The sequence below is a fragment of the Protomyctophum bolini genome (genome assembly GCF_963924005.1).
Source record: "Protomyctophum bolini genome assembly, chromosome: 10".
Taxonomy (NCBI): domain Eukaryota; kingdom Metazoa; phylum Chordata; class Actinopteri; order Myctophiformes; family Myctophidae; genus Protomyctophum; species Protomyctophum bolini.
This window is the reverse complement of record NC_137871.1, coordinates 16,012,781-16,033,387: the sequence shown is the minus strand read 5'-3', so window position 1 is coordinate 16,033,387 and position 20,607 is coordinate 16,012,781. Positions and strand designations below refer to the sequence as shown.

The 20,607-nt window shown below is 42.4% G+C and overlaps 1 protein-coding gene across 2 annotated transcripts; it reads left to right on the top strand.

The window, feature by feature from the left end:
* The first annotated feature begins 1,586 nt into the window (after positions 1-1,586).
* Positions 1,587-19,306, top strand: ssrp1a (structure specific recognition protein 1a). 2 transcript variants are annotated; one of them, XM_080773772.1, is made up of 18 exons: positions 1,587-1,646; positions 3,289-3,368; positions 4,591-4,776; positions 8,216-8,321; positions 8,630-8,823; positions 9,217-9,317; positions 9,565-9,694; positions 9,966-10,069; positions 10,234-10,362; positions 11,377-11,598; positions 12,491-12,563; positions 14,866-14,992; positions 15,129-15,174; positions 16,065-16,194; positions 17,003-17,170; positions 17,469-17,572; positions 17,858-18,059; positions 18,685-19,306. In XM_080773772.1, exons 2-18 carry the CDS (start codon positions 3,315-3,317, stop codon positions 18,754-18,756), a joined length of 2,148 nt encoding a protein of 715 aa, XP_080629898.1. In that variant the 5' UTR covers positions 1,587-1,646; positions 3,289-3,314; the 3' UTR covers positions 18,757-19,306. The 2 variants fall into 2 exon arrangements, with proteins under 2 accessions (XP_080629898.1, XP_080629897.1); XM_080773771.1 differs by having other exon boundaries at positions 1,595-1,646; positions 3,286-3,368.
* The last annotated feature ends 1,301 nt before the right edge of the window (positions 19,307-20,607 follow it).

Below are 20,607 nucleotides of genomic sequence, written 5' to 3'. Positions count from 1 at the left end.
CTCTAGCTCTCTCCCTCTCTCTCTCTCTCTCTCTCTCTCTCTCTCTCTCTCTCTCTCTCTCTCTCTCTATCGTTAGCTGGTGATTCACCGAGTTGACGCATCGGCTAAACTTTGACAGAGACCTGGTGAACCACGAGACTTGTCACAACTCATTTCCATCCCTCTGGTCTCATCCTCCTATAGTCGACATGACTCGCTCGTTTGATGTCTAATCAGTGCCTTTGTAAAGGATGCGTGTCGGTCCAGGTCAGTGGGCCTAAAACGTCACACAAATGTATACTCTCTCTCTCTCTCTTTCTCTCTCTCTCTTTCTCTCTCTCTCTCTCTCTCTCTCTCTCTCTCTCTCTCTCTCTCTCCATCTGCCAGAAGAGAGATTCTTGCTCCACACTGTATGCTATATGGGACTCTGTTCTTTTCATTCCTTTGGTAGTATAGTTTTATTGACTGTAAGATTAGTGTGATCTCCCTCTCTCACCTCGAGCTGTCAGTCAGTCAAGTGGACCATATTGTACACTCTCTCTCATGCATGCGCACGCGCGCACGCACACACACACACACACACACACACACACACACACACACACACACACTGGCTGACAGACCTATAGACAGGCAGAAGTGGATTATCCTGTAATCACATTCATCCTGTTCTTCAACTATTTTGCCAGGAAATACACAACGGACCTCTCGCGAATTTATCTGTCTGTTGGCTTAAAAAAACAAAACAAACATGAGGAATCGAGGATACTATTGGCATTGCGTTGAAAGTTACCTATCAAAACGACCAGTAGAGCATATAACATCTGGTAGAGATATAGATGGATGGATGGAAACCGGTAGACAGACAGACAGACAGACAGACAGACAGACAGACAAGCTTACTATACACCACAGCTAAGCTTCAAGAGTATAAAAAGAAAGAAAGACATAAAGTGTCCTCGATCAAATGACATGTATATATTTAATGTAATATGCTGTAACTTTGTCTTTAACTGTGACCTGCCACTCATGGTGATGTTGGCTCGCTGGCCAAATAGCAAATGCTGTCAGACATGAGCATTTGCTATTTGGTATCATTTGTGACACCTGTGTATTATTTGTTTTTTACCTGTATTCTAATTGAGTTTTGTAAATGCCTTGTAAATGTTCTCAGTTTAGTTTCTCCCTTTTGAGCCTATAGAAACCATATAGCTGTGAGTAGGCTATTACAGTAAATGTCCATTTGTGTAGTAGTATATCATATGCTATAAAACACAGACATGAACAGCGCTTTATTGAACCAGGGGTCGAGCAAACGTTCATTTTGCGAGGTAGAAGAAGGGGTTGCTCATGCCACCCAGTGGCATATGGTGGCCATTGCAGTCTGTTCCGTTCTTTTTGTTTTCAAACGGGGACAAATTGAAAATAAAAATAAAAACCTACAAGAAAGATGACTACTTTCTTTTCAGATTTCGAAAACTCGAATGCAAAATACATTTTCTGAATTCTGAAAAAGTAAAAGTAAGGCTAAAAACGGACAAAACACCACCAAACAGTACCGGAAGTAAATACAAGCTCCACTTCCTTTCCTGTGACGTCAGCGTTAGCCCCCTGATGCTACACGCGGGAAACAGGCGAAGAAGTCTGCCGTGATCATCACACTGACAGTAAGGCATGATGAAGTTTATAATTTATTAATGATGTTGCATTGGGCCCGGTCGGGGTTTGCTTTAATGTCAGATAGAAATGAATGTGCATTAGATCCAAACACTCTTCCATTGCGTGTTGGGAACTATCCTATGTTGGCAGAGTACAGAGATCAGATCACACATTGTTGCTTTGTACTCAGCAATGGCCTTGCATCGCTTGTGAGCGCTTGATTTGCTACTCGTCAAGACATAGAGCGGGCGGAGCTCTCGGCTTGTACGCTGTCTCTATGATCAAGTCGACACAACAACTCATGCAACAATTAGAGAGGCACACGGCATGGAACAAAACAGACGCACCCTTTAGCATACAAGTCGGCGCTAGCTTCGCTGTTTTAATGGCCCAGCCAGCGCACTCGTAACTTTCCATTTCTGTTACAGCAAAGCGTCGACGTGACATAATATGTGTAACTGGCTGGCATCCCGTTAAATAAAACACTGGGCCATACGTTATTAAAATGTAAACATCACATACTCTTTATGTTGCCACTAGGTAGCTAGTAATTAGCTCCCAGCACTTGCATAAGTGTAGGCTAAACCATTTGACAAATAACTTCATCATACTTGAAAATGTATGAAGTTTCTTGGTCTGTGTTTTTTTTTGCACACAAATAACGTTATTTTATAATTCTTTACACTTTAAGTGTCAGCAATTCTAAAATTGACGCTGGAGTAGTTCACCCCCCAAAAAATACTTATTTCTATGAATTACACACCCCTTGAGGGCCATTATAAAGCCTTGAATTCGTGGAGATTTAGTTTTGTCTCATTCCTGAGCCAATAATTTGAGGACGGGTCAATATGAGACTCCCCCTGTCACAAAAACCCAAACTTCTCCAATTAATTCAAGGCTTTGCTGTGTGTAATTGATAGAATTATTTTGGGGTATGTCTAGGCCTATACGCTTTTTACTTTATTAGTGTATCGGTGCAGATGTTGTACCCCTGTAATATCATTCTATTACACAGGCAGCTAAGTTGACACGTTCTCTTTTTAAAGCAAGGAAGCCTGCACGACTCCAATTCGTCTCAATGTCTCTATACATTTTTACCGGGTGCGTGGTCGAGTAAAGTCAACTTTTCAAGAAATCTCTTAAGAAGAGAATACCAGCACTCACGGACATGTCCTTTAGTTTAAGGCACTTTATTATAATGCGTACGTTGTGCTGTCTGCTCTGCAGCATACTATACGTAGCCTTATTGCCGAACCATGAGGCCCATAGGGCAGGATCCTATCTCCTGTTTCTGTAGCGTGAGGCAGCTTGATGTACAAGTACACCCCCTGGACATGACGCTAGTATGTCGCAGGGACGTCTTACCCCAAATCCAACCCTTGATGCTGAGTGTCAAGCAGGGAGGCACTGGGTCCCATTTTTAGAGTCTTTGTCCGTGAGTGCTGGTATTCTCTGCTTAGAGATTTCTTGAAAATGTGATCAGGAGGAACAATGAAGAGAAAAAAGACAGCCTCCTCCTGTTAGAAATCAATATTTCCTCTGTCATGTAACTAACTAAATCAAAGAAATAAACCCCAGTCAAAAGCGTCCCTAATTGTATCAAAGCAGGTGTCTGCTCGTATCTAATGTATTACTCTCTCTTGTCAGTAGAGCATCGGTCGTCGCCTGTGGATGAGATGGGAGACACGCTGGAGTTCAATGAGATTTATCAGGAGATGAAAGGCTCCTGGGTCAGTAACTGCATACCTGCTCACATTATGCCTGAATGTAATGTCACATAACATAACACATCTATTCAGTGTTTGCTTGTGGACACCCATAACTCTTGAGAGTGTACAAATGGAACCAAATGGACCCGTAAGAAAGGGTCCTTTTGGTTCCACTTTTTTAAGGGTCCATTTGGAACGCTGTCAAGGAACCTTAAGCCTGAGGGCCCATTGGTTCCTATTTCCCAACCTTTTTATACTGAAGTACCACCTCAGAAAATATTTGGCTCTCCAAGTACCACCATGATAACTGATGTTAAAATTCAGGAGCGTATACCTGCCCTTTTTGTTCCATTCCTATGTCAATAATCACTAATCAGCATAGCTGATGATATTTCTAATGTGATTAATCCGTTCTCAAATCTTCTATTAACGGCTAGGTGTGCTGTGCTGTCATGATTATTTCAGCACGGCTGGATAGCCTATTTCAACCAATGACTTGGTGAGAAGAACTACCTGTTTTTCTCCTTTTTTGGGCGACTCCTCTGTGTACCACCAGAGGCGGGCTCAAGTACCACCAGTACCAGTGGTTGGGAACCTCTGACCTGAGATCAGATTCTAAAAATGTCTTCTACATCCTGACAGTTTTCTGAAAAAGCTATGTCAGTCGTTCTTCGATTTTTCAAAAATAGCAGACCTACAAGCTCGTAGCGCGCCACTCGGTGGCTCGCTATGAGCTTGTAGATCTGCTATTTTTCAATAGCTAAAGCATAACATAATGCTAACACCAAAAGTGGTTCCTGCCCAAAATGGGTTAAAAGATGCCACCATCTCCCTTTAACCTCTTGCAATCACCCCTGTGTATGCATTGCTGTGAACACTGAAGAGTTTTATTAATTGGTTGAGGATTTAACCTTTTTTCTCCACTCCATAATTGTAGGCCACTGTGGTACAGTACAGTATGTGACGTCAAACTTTGAAAAGCCTACAGTATATTTTGCAACTATGAATGATGTGTGTGCCCCTGTTCTAAAATATATTTTGTGTTAACTTGTAGTGGTAAACTAAAATTGGTGTTTTTAAATCTGATAGATTATACTGTGGCATTTTTAATGTTTAATGCATGTAAAACTAGCTAACAGTGAGAGTGTACACATTCAGAGTTTACAAATGCAATCTTGGTATATTGATTTGACACTCTTTCAGTAATGCACCATTCATTTGACTATGTGTCCTGTCACTGCAGAATGATGGGCGTCTGCGTTTCAACAAGCAGAATGTGATCTACAAGAGCAGCAAGACGGGCAGAACGGACAACATCCCAGCTGGGGAGCTCAGCGTGGCCCAGTGGAGACGTGTGTGTTTGGGACATGGCATCAAACTGACAACTAGCTCTGGGCATGTCTACAAATATGATGGCTTCAGAGATACAGTGAGTACTATACTCACTATACAGTGATACTATGCATGTGTGCACTTAGCACTATGGATTCAGTTAGTTGGGTGAATTTCTCACAATTATTTGTGTGAGAGGCTAGGACAGAGTTGGAGTAGTAGTCCTAACTCACAGCCATTATTACAACTCTTAACTGACAGCCATTAGTTCGACAACACTGTGGCTCCCGACATGCGTGGCAGGTTACAACTAACCCGTGGCTCCCGACATGCGTGGCAGGTTACAACTAACCCGTGGCTCCCTACATGCGTGGCAGGTTACAACTAACCCGTGCCAGGTTAAAACTAACTAGGTTTAGGTTTGGGTTTTGTGTAGGGTGTCGGACTCATGACTGTAGGACTGTTTAATGACACATTATTTTACCTGGGTTGTACTTCTGGTAGTTCTACTTGAATGTTGAGAAAGAATGATTGATAATCCGCTAGTGTTTGAGTAGCACAGCACGAGCCGTGGAAAACAAAAAAACACATGCACTCCAGCTAGGACAAACATATCAAGCATTAGTCAGTGACGTCACTGTTAACATACCAAGGATACTAAACTCTGAAAGTGACTCCTCTTCTGTGACATGACATGTTCTGTCTCTCAAAGCCCCATAGTCCACAGCACCCCTCTCAGGCACATAAGTTGAATGAAGTGTACCCGGGTGCACTGTTGAATCTCGGCCAATGTGAATCATGGCCAGCGGGGACCAGGCAACCGTATTCGGAAACGGTTCGAATAAAACGGACTCAGTCTGTCTCAGTGTGAATCCCCTATTAGATTGACACTGGTATAATCTGCAAGTAGGTCCGTGAGGGAGAGCAAAGAAAAAAACATTAGGCATTTGGGCTTTAAGCCTTCATCAGCCCTCATGAACATACAGTAAGAGCACAACAATTCTGTTGTGCTCTTACTGTAAGCCGAACACCCAAAAATTTGAATTTCAGTGTACAATGAAATAAATGTAATTCCTCTGTTGTGTACGCGAACTTCCAAGAACAGCCTTAAAACCACTGTGGAAACACAGCAGCAATGATATGAATAATGTTGATGCAATGTTAACGACAAGACTGATGATCCTAGCAAGATTACTTCGAAAATTACTTCCATCCCTCTTGTGACAGTGGTGTAATAAAGCCTTCCCGTTCTGTTGAGTCCTGCAGAGTTCTCCTCACAATGTAATGTGTGCATATGTGTATGGGCGTGCCTGTGTGTGTTTGGTGTGTGTGTTTGTGCCTGGCCCGTGCGTGTGTTTGACCTGTGTTTTGCTATCATCAGCATGTGAAAGAGTAGCTGCTCTCCCCCAAACCTTCTAATGGGATTAATGAGGGAAACCAGCTCTCGCATGTGTGTTCCATAAACAGTGCAATCATCGGCTCATGTGAGTCAGTGTTTATATCAATCTGTTGAAACAGTTTGGCTCAGCAAAAGAAAGAAGAAAAGAGCTGTTTTGTGTTTGTTTTTTGTCGATGTAACTTTGTCTTTTGTTTCCTCTCTGAATGTATGCCGAGTGCCTCTGTGCCAGTAAACAACCATGTTTGTGTGTCTTGTGTGCCCATTTACGGGCATTTTTAAAAGCCCAGGTTTGCGGCTAGCAGGGCCCACGAGTGGAGTGCGGTCTCTGGGGTTTAATCAGCACGTATTGTTGGAGATGGATCCTCTCTGTCCCGGAGCGTCGGGCATGAAGTCATTGTTTATTATCCATCGGCCCGTGTCAGTGCCCAGGAATCTACTGGAGGTCTAGCTGCTAGCTATTCGACTAAACCAGCCCACAGGCATTTTCTGATGCGGCCCTCAACTTATATGTTCTTCTACGGCAGCCCTGTGTAAATACGAGTGAACACTTGTTCTACACGCATGTAGTCATGTCTGTGTAGACATGTACCGGTATGTGTTAGATGGATGGAGACATTGAGGTCATAGTTTATATTGAGAGCATGGCACAGCCTCACAGGATGTGCATTATGAATGCAGGACAGGTGAAAATGAAAACTACTGGGACATTGATCTGGCTGAGTGCTCAACTGGCCGAGGGGACAAGAGATCTTGAGGCTTGTTTGTGGCAGTTGGGGGGGGGGGGGGGGGGGGGGGGGATAGATGATAGTTTCAAGGGCACTTGGAATAAATCATGCATATGTAGTAATAGAAGTCAGACGTTTGGGGATTGAGCAAGATTCTTTGCACGTGTCTGTGAAGGATGTATTGGGAAATTAGTGTTTATTCTGATGAAATGAGGTAAGCAACATCAATTCTGCCAACACAGTGAATGAATACGCGACATAAAGCAGGCCTGATTATTACAATCATTGTTTCATTGTCTTCCAGTAAGAATTGGAGTTAGAAAGCCGGTTCAATCAGAAACGGCAAACCATCCAATCATTACATTACTAAAAAACGTAAAGGTTAAAATATAAATTTCAGTACATAAGTGTGATTAATTGCCTTCATATGTTTTTAAGACGATATATAATACTTTGGTAGTCCTTAATTTAAAGCATTCACACTTCACAGACTTATATTAAGTAACACATAGAACTGTACAGATCTTCTTAGTACCTACTAGTAGGAAAGTTCTTATACCTAAACATTGGATTAATAATACTGAATAAATAAACCTAGAAACACAATATTGTACACACAACGCATACAGACTGTCTTTCTCTGTCCTTGCTGTAATAACCATAAGGGTGATTTATACTTAGTTGTGCGCCAGTGTCGCACAGCCAAGTATAAATCAGGCGTTGCAGACAGGCAGATATCCAGGTGCATAAACTATTTTTCCACACAGTCTCATTGTCTTATCCCCCACACGCACGCACACAAACACACACACACACACACACACATGCAGAGAAATACGCAGCAGACACACCGCAATCACTTCCATATGTGCATTTAGGACAGCGCCTGTGTGTGTGACTGCTTCTCTGTCCCTGTGTGTGTGTGTGTGTGTGTGTGTGTGTGTGTGTGTGTGTGTGTGTGTGTGTGTCCTCTCCAAGCCTGCAGGATAAATAAACAGGCTGATTGTCAGTGAAAGGGGGGGAACAGTGGGAGCGAACAGATTACGTTCACCTCCTGTGTCCCAGGGGACCATGCAGTGGGCGTGGTTCTAATTGAGCTGTGATTAATTAAGCCCCTTGGTGGGGGGGGGGGGGGGCAGAGGGGGAGGATGGGGTGTATGTTTTTTTGTTTTTGGATAGGTTTTGAACTGTGCAGCAGTAAGCCATGGACACAGCAGCTAACTTTGATGATTTCCCGTTCTTATCCCCTCTCCTCATTCTTTTAATTTGATCTCTTTCCGTCACTCTTTGCCGTCTTGCACTTTCTTCATCTCACTGTCCCTGTATTTCATTTATTTAATTTCTTCCACTGGTTTGGTTTCTTACACTTTCTGTCTTCCTTCAACCCCCAACCCCCTCCCTCTGTCTTTCAGGATTTAGAGAAGATCTCCGAATTCTTCAAGGCTAACTACAAGCTAGAGCTGACTGAGAAGGACATGTGTGTCAAGGGCTGGAACTGGGGTACTGCCAAGTTTTCAGGTAAACACACATATTTGTCTTACAAATTCTTTATTAAAAAGATTTCCTTAACCTGCTGGCCAAATATAACCCTAAATCCTTGAAACTAACCGTAATCCCTAACCCGAAACATATCCCCCAAATTCCGAACATTAACCCCATAGTGAATTATTTTAAACAAAAAAAAAACTTTTTAGGCAGAAAATACAATGTTTATCTTTTTTTGGTAGCAAAACATGGTATTCACACGCACGCACACGTTGGCTTAACTTGCTACGCTTGCTTAAATCATTTTTGTAACCCTGCTTCTCTGTGGTCGTCCACTTCAGGGCCACTGTTGTCGTTTGACGTCAATGACAACACGGCGTTCGAGGTCCCACTGAACAGCGTGTCCCAATGCGCTACGGGCAAGAACGAGGTGACGCTAGAGTTCCACCAGAACGACGATGCCGAGGTTTCCCTCATGGAGGTCCGTTTCTACGTCCCCCCCGGTGCGGGAGACGAGGGACAGGATCCCGTGGAGGTAAGCCCATTTAACGGCAAGTAACGGTTTGTAAACTGGGAGGTGAGGTTAGGTTTCTGCCCCACTGCCACCCATGATGGATGTAGTGTGTAAAAGCACTTTGAACCGGTTCTGACTGCTCTGCAACAAGGAGTCTAGTGAGGCTATCTTGTTCCTAGACCACTTTTTTAAGTCATGCTTACTGGCCGTACATCCAATTTGAGTTGCTACTACAGGCTGTGGTCATTTCTCCTCCCACCAGAGGGAGCTCCAAATTAACTAAGTTGGTGCTTGAACCTGTGACTTGATAGCAAAGGGTATCTACTGGACTTTGACTCTATTTGACAGAAAGACCACTAATTGTCCTGTAAAGCGTCCGTGTTGATTCAGCACTAACAGGATGTGTGTCCTCAGGCATTTGCAGCGAATGTGCTGTCCAAGGCTGATGTCATCCAGGCCACAGGAGACGCCGTGTGTGTCTTCAAAGAGCTGCAGTGTCTTACGCCCAGAGGAAGGTATAGGAAACACACAACCACAACATTTCTCTGTCATCCCATAAATGTAAAGCCAAAATAAGAGGGCTAATCTGCCTTTCAGTGACGGCCGGGCATTCCGTCTCTGGTTGTTTGCACAGACACATTTTTGATTAAATGTAGCTAGAACGGTGCTGATTCCGGGACCTTTTATTTTTTATAATAATCCACCTATCTTGATCTTTCACCTCTTCCACCGTCCTACCACTTTGTTTTTCTACCCATTCAGGTACGACATCCGTATCTATCCCACGTTCCTTCACCTCCACGGTAAGACGTTTGACTACAAGATTCCCTACACCACCGTGCTGCGTCTCTTCCTACTGCCGCACAAGGACCAGAGGCAGATGTTCTTTGTGGTAAGTCTGTTTGCCAGCCAGCCTCTCAGCCTGTCCTTGGTTTTCTTTCTCCATTTAATTGAGAGCAATTATTGAGCTATGTAATGTTGGTGTATTATTCTCATATGTTGAGTAAATCTTTGCAGTAAATATTTATTGTGTCCACAGTAACGCATGCCGCTGAGAGATTTGCTCTTGCCTTTCATAACCTGTGAATGCGTTCCATTCAAATTCCTTCTATTTTCTCACCCCTCCTCCTTTCTTCTCTCTTTCCCCTGGTTTCTTTGTGTAGATCAGTCTGGATCCTCCCATCAAGCAGGGTCAGACCCGCTACCACTTCCTCATCCTGCTCTTCTCCAAGGAGGAAGACATTAGTCTCACCTTAAACATGAGCGAGTGAGTTTAACCAAAGACAATGGGAAATAAAGACATGCCAACTTGGATTGATTTCCCGTGTCTGTGTCACACGTGCAAACCTTTGTTACAGATCTTTATGTTGGATGTTTTACATTACATGCATTTTTTAATCACTACATTCATCTTGTTTCCTCAAATTCTAGGGAGGATGTGGAGCGTCGTTTTGAGGGAAAGCTCAGTAAGAACATGTCTGGCTCTCTGTACGAGCTTGTCAGCAGGGTAATGAAGGCTCTGGTCAACCGCAAGATCACTGTTCCAGGCAACTTCCAGGGGTACACACCTGTGCAACACGCACACACGCACTCACTAAACATATGAGCAGATCTGACTATATGTTCATACTAACACAAATATTTTTCTCTGTCCATTACACACACACACACACACACACACACACACATCAAAGCCTCTCTACCCTATTCTTTTTTTTCTCAATATCCATTAACAATTTGGCAAAGGAACTCAAACAACTTGGATTGGGTCTAAAGTAAACTATGATGGCAGTACTAAACTAGATATCTTGATGAATGCAGAAGACATAATAATTCTGGTAGCGCAAAATTAAAACGATTATGACAAGTTAATTTGGACAAACATTTACCAAAACCTAACGTTCTCATGGAAGACAGTTGACTGCCCCTTAAATAGGCTACCCGCTGCTATAGGCCTATTATTGTTATATATCATTGACCTAAATGGCGTTATATCATTATCAACAATGATTTATATAAAAAAAAAAGGGTTAGGATTATGTCTAATTATAATAAATTGCTTTGGACATGTGGAAAACTTAGTTAAACATGCAGAGTGACACATTAGGCATTAGGCCACTACTTTACCTGGATAACATAATCTTTTCGTTTTGACATGAAATAATAATCCTGTACCGTCACCGTGTAGTGTTTGGTTTCATTAGCGCGATCGTGACAAAATAGCCTACAGCTGCTACTGCCCGCAGAGCATACATGAACGGTAAAGATACCAAGGATTGGACAGTGCTACGCAACATGGAAGGAACACTGACTCGAAGCCGTTTACAAATCACAGTCAGTGAACAGACGAGTCAACTTTTCACCGCCGTTTGGTGTGTCGCAGGTTGGCAGAGGAAGTGTAGCGCCCAGGATTACATTAGATAATTGGCACTGGGTGAAAAAATAACAGTATTGTAAAAATCTCTATGGCTTTATAGTTTATATCGGAACAAATGGCCACAGGATATATTGCATAAACCAAAGCTGAGAACATTATATGATAAAAGCTTTTTTTCCCCTACTCCCCTATTGTAGCCACTCGGGTGCCCAGTGCATCACCTGCTCGTACAAGGCCTCCTCTGGCCTCCTGTATCCGCTGGAGAGGGGTTTTATATACGTGCACAAGCCTCCGGTGCACCTGCGCTTTGAGGAGATCTCCAACGTCAACTTCGCCAGAGGTACCACCACGACACGCTCCTTCGACTTCGAGATTGAGACCAAGCAGGGGAACCAGTTCACCTTCAGCAGCATTGAGAGGTAATGATGACGGTGACACAGCCACACACATCATGAACTCAATCTCGCACACATTGGGCTGTCACAGTTAGTAAAGTCATGCAAATCACTAATCTACTGTATATGTTGGATTCAGTTTTGGGTCAGCCCGATCTAAGCGGGCGCTTAGATTGGTGAACCAATAGGATCCCACCACCGTGATCCCCCCCCGCCCCTCTAGACCAGAAATCACGCTGGCTGGGCCAGGCTATACATTAACTAATGCTATGCTTCATTTTAGTCAAAAAGTATGCCCATTTATTTGAATTGTAACTATGCACTACATGCTCAGCTCATTTACCGAATGTACAGGGACCTATAATTTAATTTAATCCAGCAATTAATCTTTCTTTTTTTTAAGTATTTTTTATAACCGCACATATTATCCTAAGCCAAAGACCACAGATTATAATTAGTTTAAGCTTTTTTTTAACCCATTTAGGCCTGAGCAAAGATTTGAGTTAAAAACGTTTGCTCTGAAAGAATATATATTCAAACATTTGCGGCACATTTTCACGATTTTTCAAAAATAGCAGACCTACAAGCTCGTAGCGCGCCACTCGGTGGCACGCTATGAGCTTGTAGATCTGCTATTTTTCAATAGCTAAATTATAACATAATGTTTAAAACACCAAAATGGGTTAAGTATTTTTTATAACCGCACAAGTCCACAGATTATAATTTGTTTAAAGCTTTTAACTTCCTGTTATTTCCCATTTCCGGAAAGGTTTGCAACACTAAGCTTTGGTACACATTACACATTCATATCGCAAAGTAACCTTTTTCTGACCACCATAGCAATAATATAGTCTACAGAGTATCTGTTAAGTGGTAGTCTTATTTGTCTGGTGGATATGTGGCTCTCTTCCCACAGGGAAGAATACGGGAAGCTGTTTGACTTTGTCAATGCCAAGAAACTCAACATCAAAAACAGAGGCTTCAAAGAGGTAACTTATTTGAACGTTTTCTTTCATAAAATGTTTATAGTCTGGCAGCCGACAGGCTTCTTTTGTTCAAAGTTGGAAATTTGTTATATAGTATTTTTTTTTATTGGCCTAAAATATTGTCTACATACATTCATGAATCCACTTGCTGACCGGCTGTCAGTATTGGGCAATTATTTTATAGGGGTTTCTACCATTAACATCCTATGGCAGGCAAAATTGTGAAAAATGTCAAACTTTCTTTATGCTTTAAGTAGCTTGTGACATGTCAAACTAGGGGGTTTTCATGATTTCATTCTGAATACATTCCATTCCCAGTTTTGCACAAAAAACTGGGCTAAAAACGGTCATAGACGTCATGACAAATGTGATGAGGTCAGCACATTTTGGGCACATTTAGGCAAGTGGCTATGGCTGTTTTTAGCCCAAGGAGTGTATTTTGTGCAAAACTAATGCTTGGAATAGATTCAGAATCATGCAAACCCCCTAGTTTGACATGTCACATGCTACTTAAAGTTTGACATTTTTGCCTGCCATAGGATGTTAATGGTAGGATCACAAGAAACCCCTATAAAATAAATTGCTCAATACTGACAGCCGGTCAGTAAGTGGATTCATGAATGTATGTATGTAGACAATATTTTAGGCCAAAAACAAAAGCTATATACCAAATTTCCCACCCGTCCACCTCGGCTGCCGGACTATTAAGGTTTCACGTGAGACTATATTCCATCTTATTCAATATATTGACATTTTTGTTGCCCTTCTCCTGTGTGTCTGTCAATGTACACCTATAGAAGAAGGTGGGTATGGTTGTGGGCGTTCCTTTCATCAAGTGGGCAACATTGCGTGATCTTATTGGTTTGGAGTGATTATTAACGCCTGCATGGTGTGTCTAGCGTGTCAATGTGGGTGTGTGGACGGTGGTGTGTGTGTGTGTGTGTGTGTGTGTGTGTGTGTGTGTGTGTGTGTGTGTGTGTGCGTGCGTGCGTGCGGCAGCAGGGGAGTGTGTCCAATAATCTCTGAAGTATTTTGATTGCGGTGATTGACATGGAAAGACCTGAAGTAATCTTTTACTACTAATCATAGAATAAAAAAATTGTCAACATTGGCTTAGGAGGACTGTGAGGGCAGGAAGGAAGGAACGAGAGGTGTATGTGATTTCTGTGTTTGCAATGTACAGATACAGGATACACAGTATATCCTATGTTGTGGGCACGGAAATCGGTATACCTGTAATACTGATTTCCCTGCCCATATTGCTCAGTGTTCAAGTTAAAATGTGCCCGTCAGTCCAGCTAAGCCATCGGTTGCCGTTCTTACAAGATCAGCAGAGGATGTAAATCAGAATAAATTAACCTGTCCTGCTACTGTATTGGTGGCTCGTCAGGATTTAACATGGCTTGTGTGCTTTCTGCCATTCAACCCTGACAGACAGCCATGTTATAATTATATGGTGCCAATGTTTCTCAGCTGACATCACTCACTGTCACTGACATCCTGTTAAATGAGCGAGGTTCGATTTAATTGGATGACATTTAACGCAGTTACTTTTGGTATCACTTATGTCGCTTTTCCACTGCATGGAACTGGCTTGACTCTATTAATCGACTCAACTTCCATTTGGTACTGGGTGGTACAGGGTGGTACAGGGTGGTACTGGGTGGTACTGGGTGCTTTGTTTCCTACTTGTAGTTGGTATGGTACCCCCTCAATGTAGCTAATCATTATTTTGGTAACGGGTACTTCATTTTAGGTCTCTATCACACCGATGCCTTTCTGCCATGCAGTTCTATGGCAGTGGTTATTGCGGTTTAGGGGGGTTCCCTAGATGACAATTTAAGTCCCTTTTAATACCTACTACACATTTTAAGAAAGAAAAGAAAAAGACCATTACTGTATTAAAAGTAATCAACATATACTGAATGGAACAGGCGACCAACATGCTGAGCGAGCTAGGCTGTGCCGTTATAAACGTGCAACAACAATTATCTTTTCCTTTTAATGGCAATTGATAATCAAACAATTTAAAATCCTGTCTGAATTTGAAGTATTTCGAAATGGATCTGTTTGTTTCAGCTTGTACCTAGATTTTCATTTTGAATATTGAAGTAGGATTGTGTGACTTCTGTTTACGTAGCAGCTATTTATTTATTTTACAATCGAACATAAATGTATATCCTTGGAATATTAATTGACAGTCTTGGCGCCTATAGGACGTATGATGGTCCACTTTGTACATTCAGTGGTGTCTCCTGTGGCATATCGGTTGCGTAGTTCCTGACTGTATAAGTGTATCTTCCAGGGCACGAAAGGTGCAGAGTACAGTGACTCTGATGAAGACCAACACGACGCCTACCTGGAGAGGATGAAGGCAGAGGGCAAGATCAGGGAGGAGGGTGACGGCAGTGAGGAGTCGGATGGCGAGAGCGGTGAGTGACACAACCCCTGTCAGTCAATTGGATTAGTGTGATATAGCATTTGTTACATAACGGCACCATTGCATCCAGGATATTGTCAAGCATTGATCCGTCACACTTTCCCCTTGCCTGTTGTTTCTGTTTTCAGACGAGTCTTTCAACCCCGGAGAAGAGGATGATGACATTGCAGAGGAGTGAGTGACTTTTTGCAGTTCATTTTGATTCCATTCCGCCTTTCTTGTCACCAATATACTCAGTCCTTCCCTTTTTCTTATCACTAACTACTTTATGTAGGCCTTTATACTTTGTCATACAACTCGGCTGTTTTCGAGTGCGCATATGGGCCGGACGCGACATTCAAAATCTTACATGGGTTGTGCTTATAACCACACGCTTCTGTGGAAGTGCCTTTCGCCTACAACAACTCTGCAGTGTTACTTGGATCAGTAATATGTAATAATATCACTGTTTTGGTGGAGTAATATGTTCAACTACTCGTTACTGGGTAAAGTAATAATATTACAGTGATCACTGTAGTAATTAACATTACTGTAGTAAGTAACACTGGTGCAAAGTGTGGTGCGGATTGGAGCAACGGTATGCATGTGTAGTGGACCCTGCCTGATGTAGCTATTCTGAATGCAAACTCCCTGAACAGTGTTTGGTAAAGATTAGACCCGGGGCCCACACATGGTCCCTGGTATGACTATTGTCATGCCAGACCACTGACCAGAGTTTGCCAAGTTTCGTGCGGATCGGAGAAACGGTGCGCCTTGGAAGTCTGCATGTTGAACAATGACACCAGATTGAAAGTGGTTAACCCATTTTGGTGTTTTAAACATCATGTTATAATTTAGCTATTTCAATAGCAGCTTGTACGTCTGCTGTTTTTGAAAAATCGTAAAAATGTGGTGCAAATCTTTGAATATATATTCTTTCAAAGTGAATGTTTTTAACTCTGGTTAAATGGGTTAATGTCTTCTTTGCCTCATCACATCTATGTTTTTGTTTAACTATAATAACGGCAAGCTTGAGTGACGGCTCTTTGTCTTTGTTGTGTTTTCCTTCTGTCACTATTCGTCAGGTATGACAGCAACGCCGAGGCAAGCGAAAGCAGTGAAGGAGAGGACGGCAGTGGTGAAGACGGCAAGAAGAAAAAGGTCAAGAAACCCAAAGAGATGAAAGAGAAGAAAGAGAGGAAGCCACGTAGAGAGGTGAGAGACTGGGGTCGATGGGGAAAGGTGAACATGGAAAACAAATGACAGTATTGTATGCAAGGCTGAAGAGAGACGATGAGTTAGGTGTGGTGATAACACTGTATTATCTTTTACCAGTATTTTTTATACCCTTGTAATGCTTGTATATCTTTAGAAGCAAGGACCTTTTAACCACCTACTTTACCACCGGGCGCTTTGCTTCTCCGTCGCGTGCGTCAAAAAACGAACTGGGGCAATTTTAATGCAGTCACGCAACGCAACGCGGGCAGTGGAGCCACCCTTCATTGATTAAAAAGGGAACATTCCCTGACGGTGACGGAGACGTGACGCTCCTCAATCTGTTCCGGTCCCTGGTGACCCGCCTTGCACCCTGCCAGCTGACACCCATCTTGTTTAGGTCTTCCTTGAACATAATGTCTTCAGGTCTTCTTCGGACTCTCTCTCTTCCTTTTACCACCCTCTGGCACCCATTCCATTGCCACGCTCACTGCGCTGGTCCCTCTCTTGGTAGTCGCAGCATGTGTCCAGGCATTTAACCACTTAAACCCTCTATTATTTGTAAACTTGACCCCACTCCGCTCTGTACTGGTCCTTTTCGCCCTGCACCAAATAATAAATATCTAAAAATGGGTTCACATGTTTAATCTTGAGGATGTTTTGATTAGTTACTATTTGAACAGCTGTGCTTACTGCTTATGCTTACATTTTGTTCAGGTTTAGGTCATGTATGTACTAGTCAATGTCCCAAGTATAGCAATCCAAACATGGCTTTTATGTGTCAGCACATTGTTCCTCTGTGTTGCAGAAGAAACGGAAGGACCCTGACGCCCCCAAGAGGCCGATGACTGCCTACATGCTGTGGCTCAACAACAGCCGTGAACGCATTAAGTCAGAGAACCCAGGCATCTCGGTCACTGAGATCTCCAAGAAGGCTGGGGAGATGTGGAGAACGTTGACCAAGGAGGACAAGGAGGTGAGAGAGGAGCAGAGAGTTACTATATCTGGACACAACAGTATATATAGTGTCCAGTGTCTTGAAATTGCTCAACACATCAGTCAAAATAAAATGTTCTATTATGAGTGCAATAAGAATGCTATTGTCACATCGATACCAGGCTAAAATATACCGTCCAAACCCATTGTACTAATCATTTTACAAAATCGTATTTTAAAGGTAAACATTCTGCCACTTGTCTGCCTCCCGCTCCTTTGTTTTTCACCTCTGTCTGTCTGTCTGTTGGTATCTGACTCTCTCTATTTCTCTCTTTCAGGAGTGGGATGAGAAGGCTGTAGAGGCTAAAAAGAATTATGACATAGCCAAGAAGGAGTACAAGGAGAGTGGTGGAGGAGCCTCTGCCTCCTCACCGTCCAAAACGTAAGGCTGGTAACACGCACAGACACGCATAGTGCTCTCTTTTCTTGATGCATGATGATGTATGTACCCATTCTCACCTGAGATCAGATTCTAAAAATGTCTTCTACATCCTGACAGTTTTCTGAAAAAGCTATGCTTCTGTGTCAGTCGATTTTTCAAAAATAGCAGACCTACAAACTCGCTATGAGCTTGTAGATCTGCTATTTTTCAATAGCTAAAGCATAACATAATGCTAACACCAAAAGGGGTTAACACACCTTTTCAAACCCCTGTCCTCTCTCTCAGGGACACTAAGACTAAGAAAACGGGAGGCAAGAAGGATGAGAAGAAGAGGAAGTCGGCAGGAGGAGACAAAGAGAAGGAGCGAGCAGGAGGAGCAGCTGGCGGTAACGAGAGCTTCAAGAGTCGAGAGTTCATCGAGACCAGTGAAGATAGCTCGTCGGACAACGACCGCAAGAAGTCCAAAAAGAGTAAAAAGAGCAAAAAGGTAAAGGTTCCAACCGATTTCGGCCAATAAAACTTCTATATAACAATACTATCTAAATGCATAGAACATGGGACTTCTTTTAAAGGTAGGGTACAAGGTTAAAGCAGTGTATTCTGATGGTATCGCTGTTACTTCAGTAACAGGGATCTCTGTCTCTCCAACTCTTAATTAATCAGAACATAAATGTTCTGGTGGTTTGCCAATTTCAGCCCATCAGGAGAGAGTTAGCCATTTTTCAGCGCTTCAACGTCTAATTGCCAGTGTTCCGAGAGGGTACAGATAGAACCAAACCATGTATTTGTACCCTCTCAAAGTAACAAAAACTCCCAAAGTAGTAAAGTAGACGTTGGTTGTGCTGACCCCACTTTTGTTTTTGGTTAAAAAATATATATATATTTTTTTAATATACAAAATGTAGGTAACAACAAGCTTATAGCATATGAAATTATAATGTATCCTAGTTTTTGTGGTTTAAGACTTTTAACAGAGGGAGGGCAGCTTATGTTAAAAAAAAAAAGAGGCCATAAATAAACTGCCACCAGATATGTACTCATCTTATTGTGCCAAGAAAAAAACAAACCACAACCATCCATCGCTCATAATGAATTCTTCTCTCCATTGTCAGGAATCTGATAAAGAAGAAGAAGAGGAAGAGATCTTGTCCACCCCTCCCGGCTCAGGGCAGGAGTCTGACTGAAAACACACACACACACACACACATGCACAAACTTTTCCATCCATACACATTCAGACATCACAGACCAAGGATTTGTACTACCACTTCTGTGTTACATCCCACAAATAACTCTTGAGCAGACAAATGAACTGAGAGACAACCCAATGGATATTGTTTGTACTTTTCTCCCTCAATCACTTTCTTCTGTCCTTTTTTTTAATTTCCGATACAAGCTCATATCGTGTGGCTGACTCAACGATGAGCCCATGCAACATTGGGGTTTCCTGCTGACGACTCATTGACTTGGTGGTGTACTTGCGTACCGCATTTCCCATAATGCCCAAAGGATGTTTTCATGCCACACATGGAGATGGTATTTGTTTTGAAGTTAGTAGTTGCATTGTGGATGGAGAGGAAATGGGCGAAAGGGTTAGGATTAGACATTTTTTGTTTTGTTTTAGAGAACAAAAAAAAAAAGTAAGTTGGTGTATTTTCATTTTGTCGTCAGGTCACGTTTTCAGGTTGATTAAATAAATTGTTCTTTTGTAATAAAGTTCGCTTTTTGAGTTCATTTGACCCCCTATTCTTGAATTACAGGCCATCTGATCTGCCATAGATTTACTGTAGTCCAGGCCCTCATCATTCCTAATTGATATGGATAGCTGCTAAGTACTAGTCTGGCAAGGGATTCCATGTTCCTCCGCATGCGTTAGGCCTCCCAGAGAAACTTTACACTGTCTCACTGTTGATTACTCTGTAGGGTTTTAACATCAAGTAATAGTCTCATTCAAAATATATGTCTGAGTTCCCCCAAATAAATGTGTCTGTATGTGTGCCTGTGTATCTATCTACAGTATGTTCACAACTTCACACAGGTTTCTACTGACTGAGTCTTGCGTGCTGCTCAGTGGTTTAACAGGTGTCATCTTCACCAGTTGGCCTCGTGTCTGGAAGGCTAGCTTGAGCTTCCCTTCAACCCTGTGATGGTCACTGGCCTTGGGCCCCTAGCAGACGCCCAAGGAGATACCAGCCACCGCGACAACGCCTGTGCAGTTTGGGCATGAAATGGGATCTCCTTGACCCAAAAAGAAACCATCAGAGATGTAGCCTGGTATGTAAGAACTATTGTATAAACTTATGTTACAGGACTCATTATGCCATTTGATGATATGTTCAGAAAAGAGTTCTGCTATGAAGGAAACTAGGGTAACACTTAAAGGCCAGATTCTATAATGCATTCGTAATGCACTTATAAGGCTTCATAACACTCGTAACTAATGTTTATAATTATGCACATATCCATGACAGTGATGGGCATGTGTGATCTCCACATTTTAGTCTGTCATATATAGATGGAGCTCGTTAATATTTATTGATAACGATCACCTTATCGATCAGGCTTATCGAGCCAGGTTCTTATCGATCATTTTCTATTATTTTGTGGAAAAATGGGAGATAATAAATTCTGAACAGAACCAGTATATTTTACTTGGGCCTTCAACTACAGTACTTTTCTAACAAACTGAAGGCAATTGACCTTTTTACTCTGTTGGCAGGTATCGATACACTTTTAGACACTTTTAGTTTGTGCCACTGTGGGCGATTATCTTGATCGCCTCTTGTCTTGATTGTTTAAACATGACGTCATGGGCCGCTATGCTCGATAACAGGCTTGATAAGCCCAAAGCTTATTGATAACGGGTACTCAATAAGCTTGTTTTCTGAATTTCTCGGGTATCTGTGATCGAGCTCCATCCCTAGTCATATAGCCCAGAAAGAAAAAGACTATTCTATTGGTTCCTGTTGGCTTGCTCTTTATCTTAACCAGGCAGAACGATTGAATTTGTGTTATAGGAGGGTAGATTGAAGGCT

Coding starts and splice junctions, on each gene's coding strand:
- ssrp1a (XM_080773772.1), top strand. CDS start 3,315: ATGGGAGACACGCTGGAGTTCAATGAGATTTATCAGGAGATGAAAGGC. Junction 12,564..14,865: donor AAAACAGAGGCTTCAAAGAG/GTAACTTATTTG, acceptor TGTATCTTCCAG/GGCACGAAAGGTGCAGAGTA. Junction 16,195..17,002: donor AGAGGAAGCCACGTAGAGAG/GTGAGAGACTGG, acceptor TCTGTGTTGCAG/AAGAAACGGAAGGACCCTGA.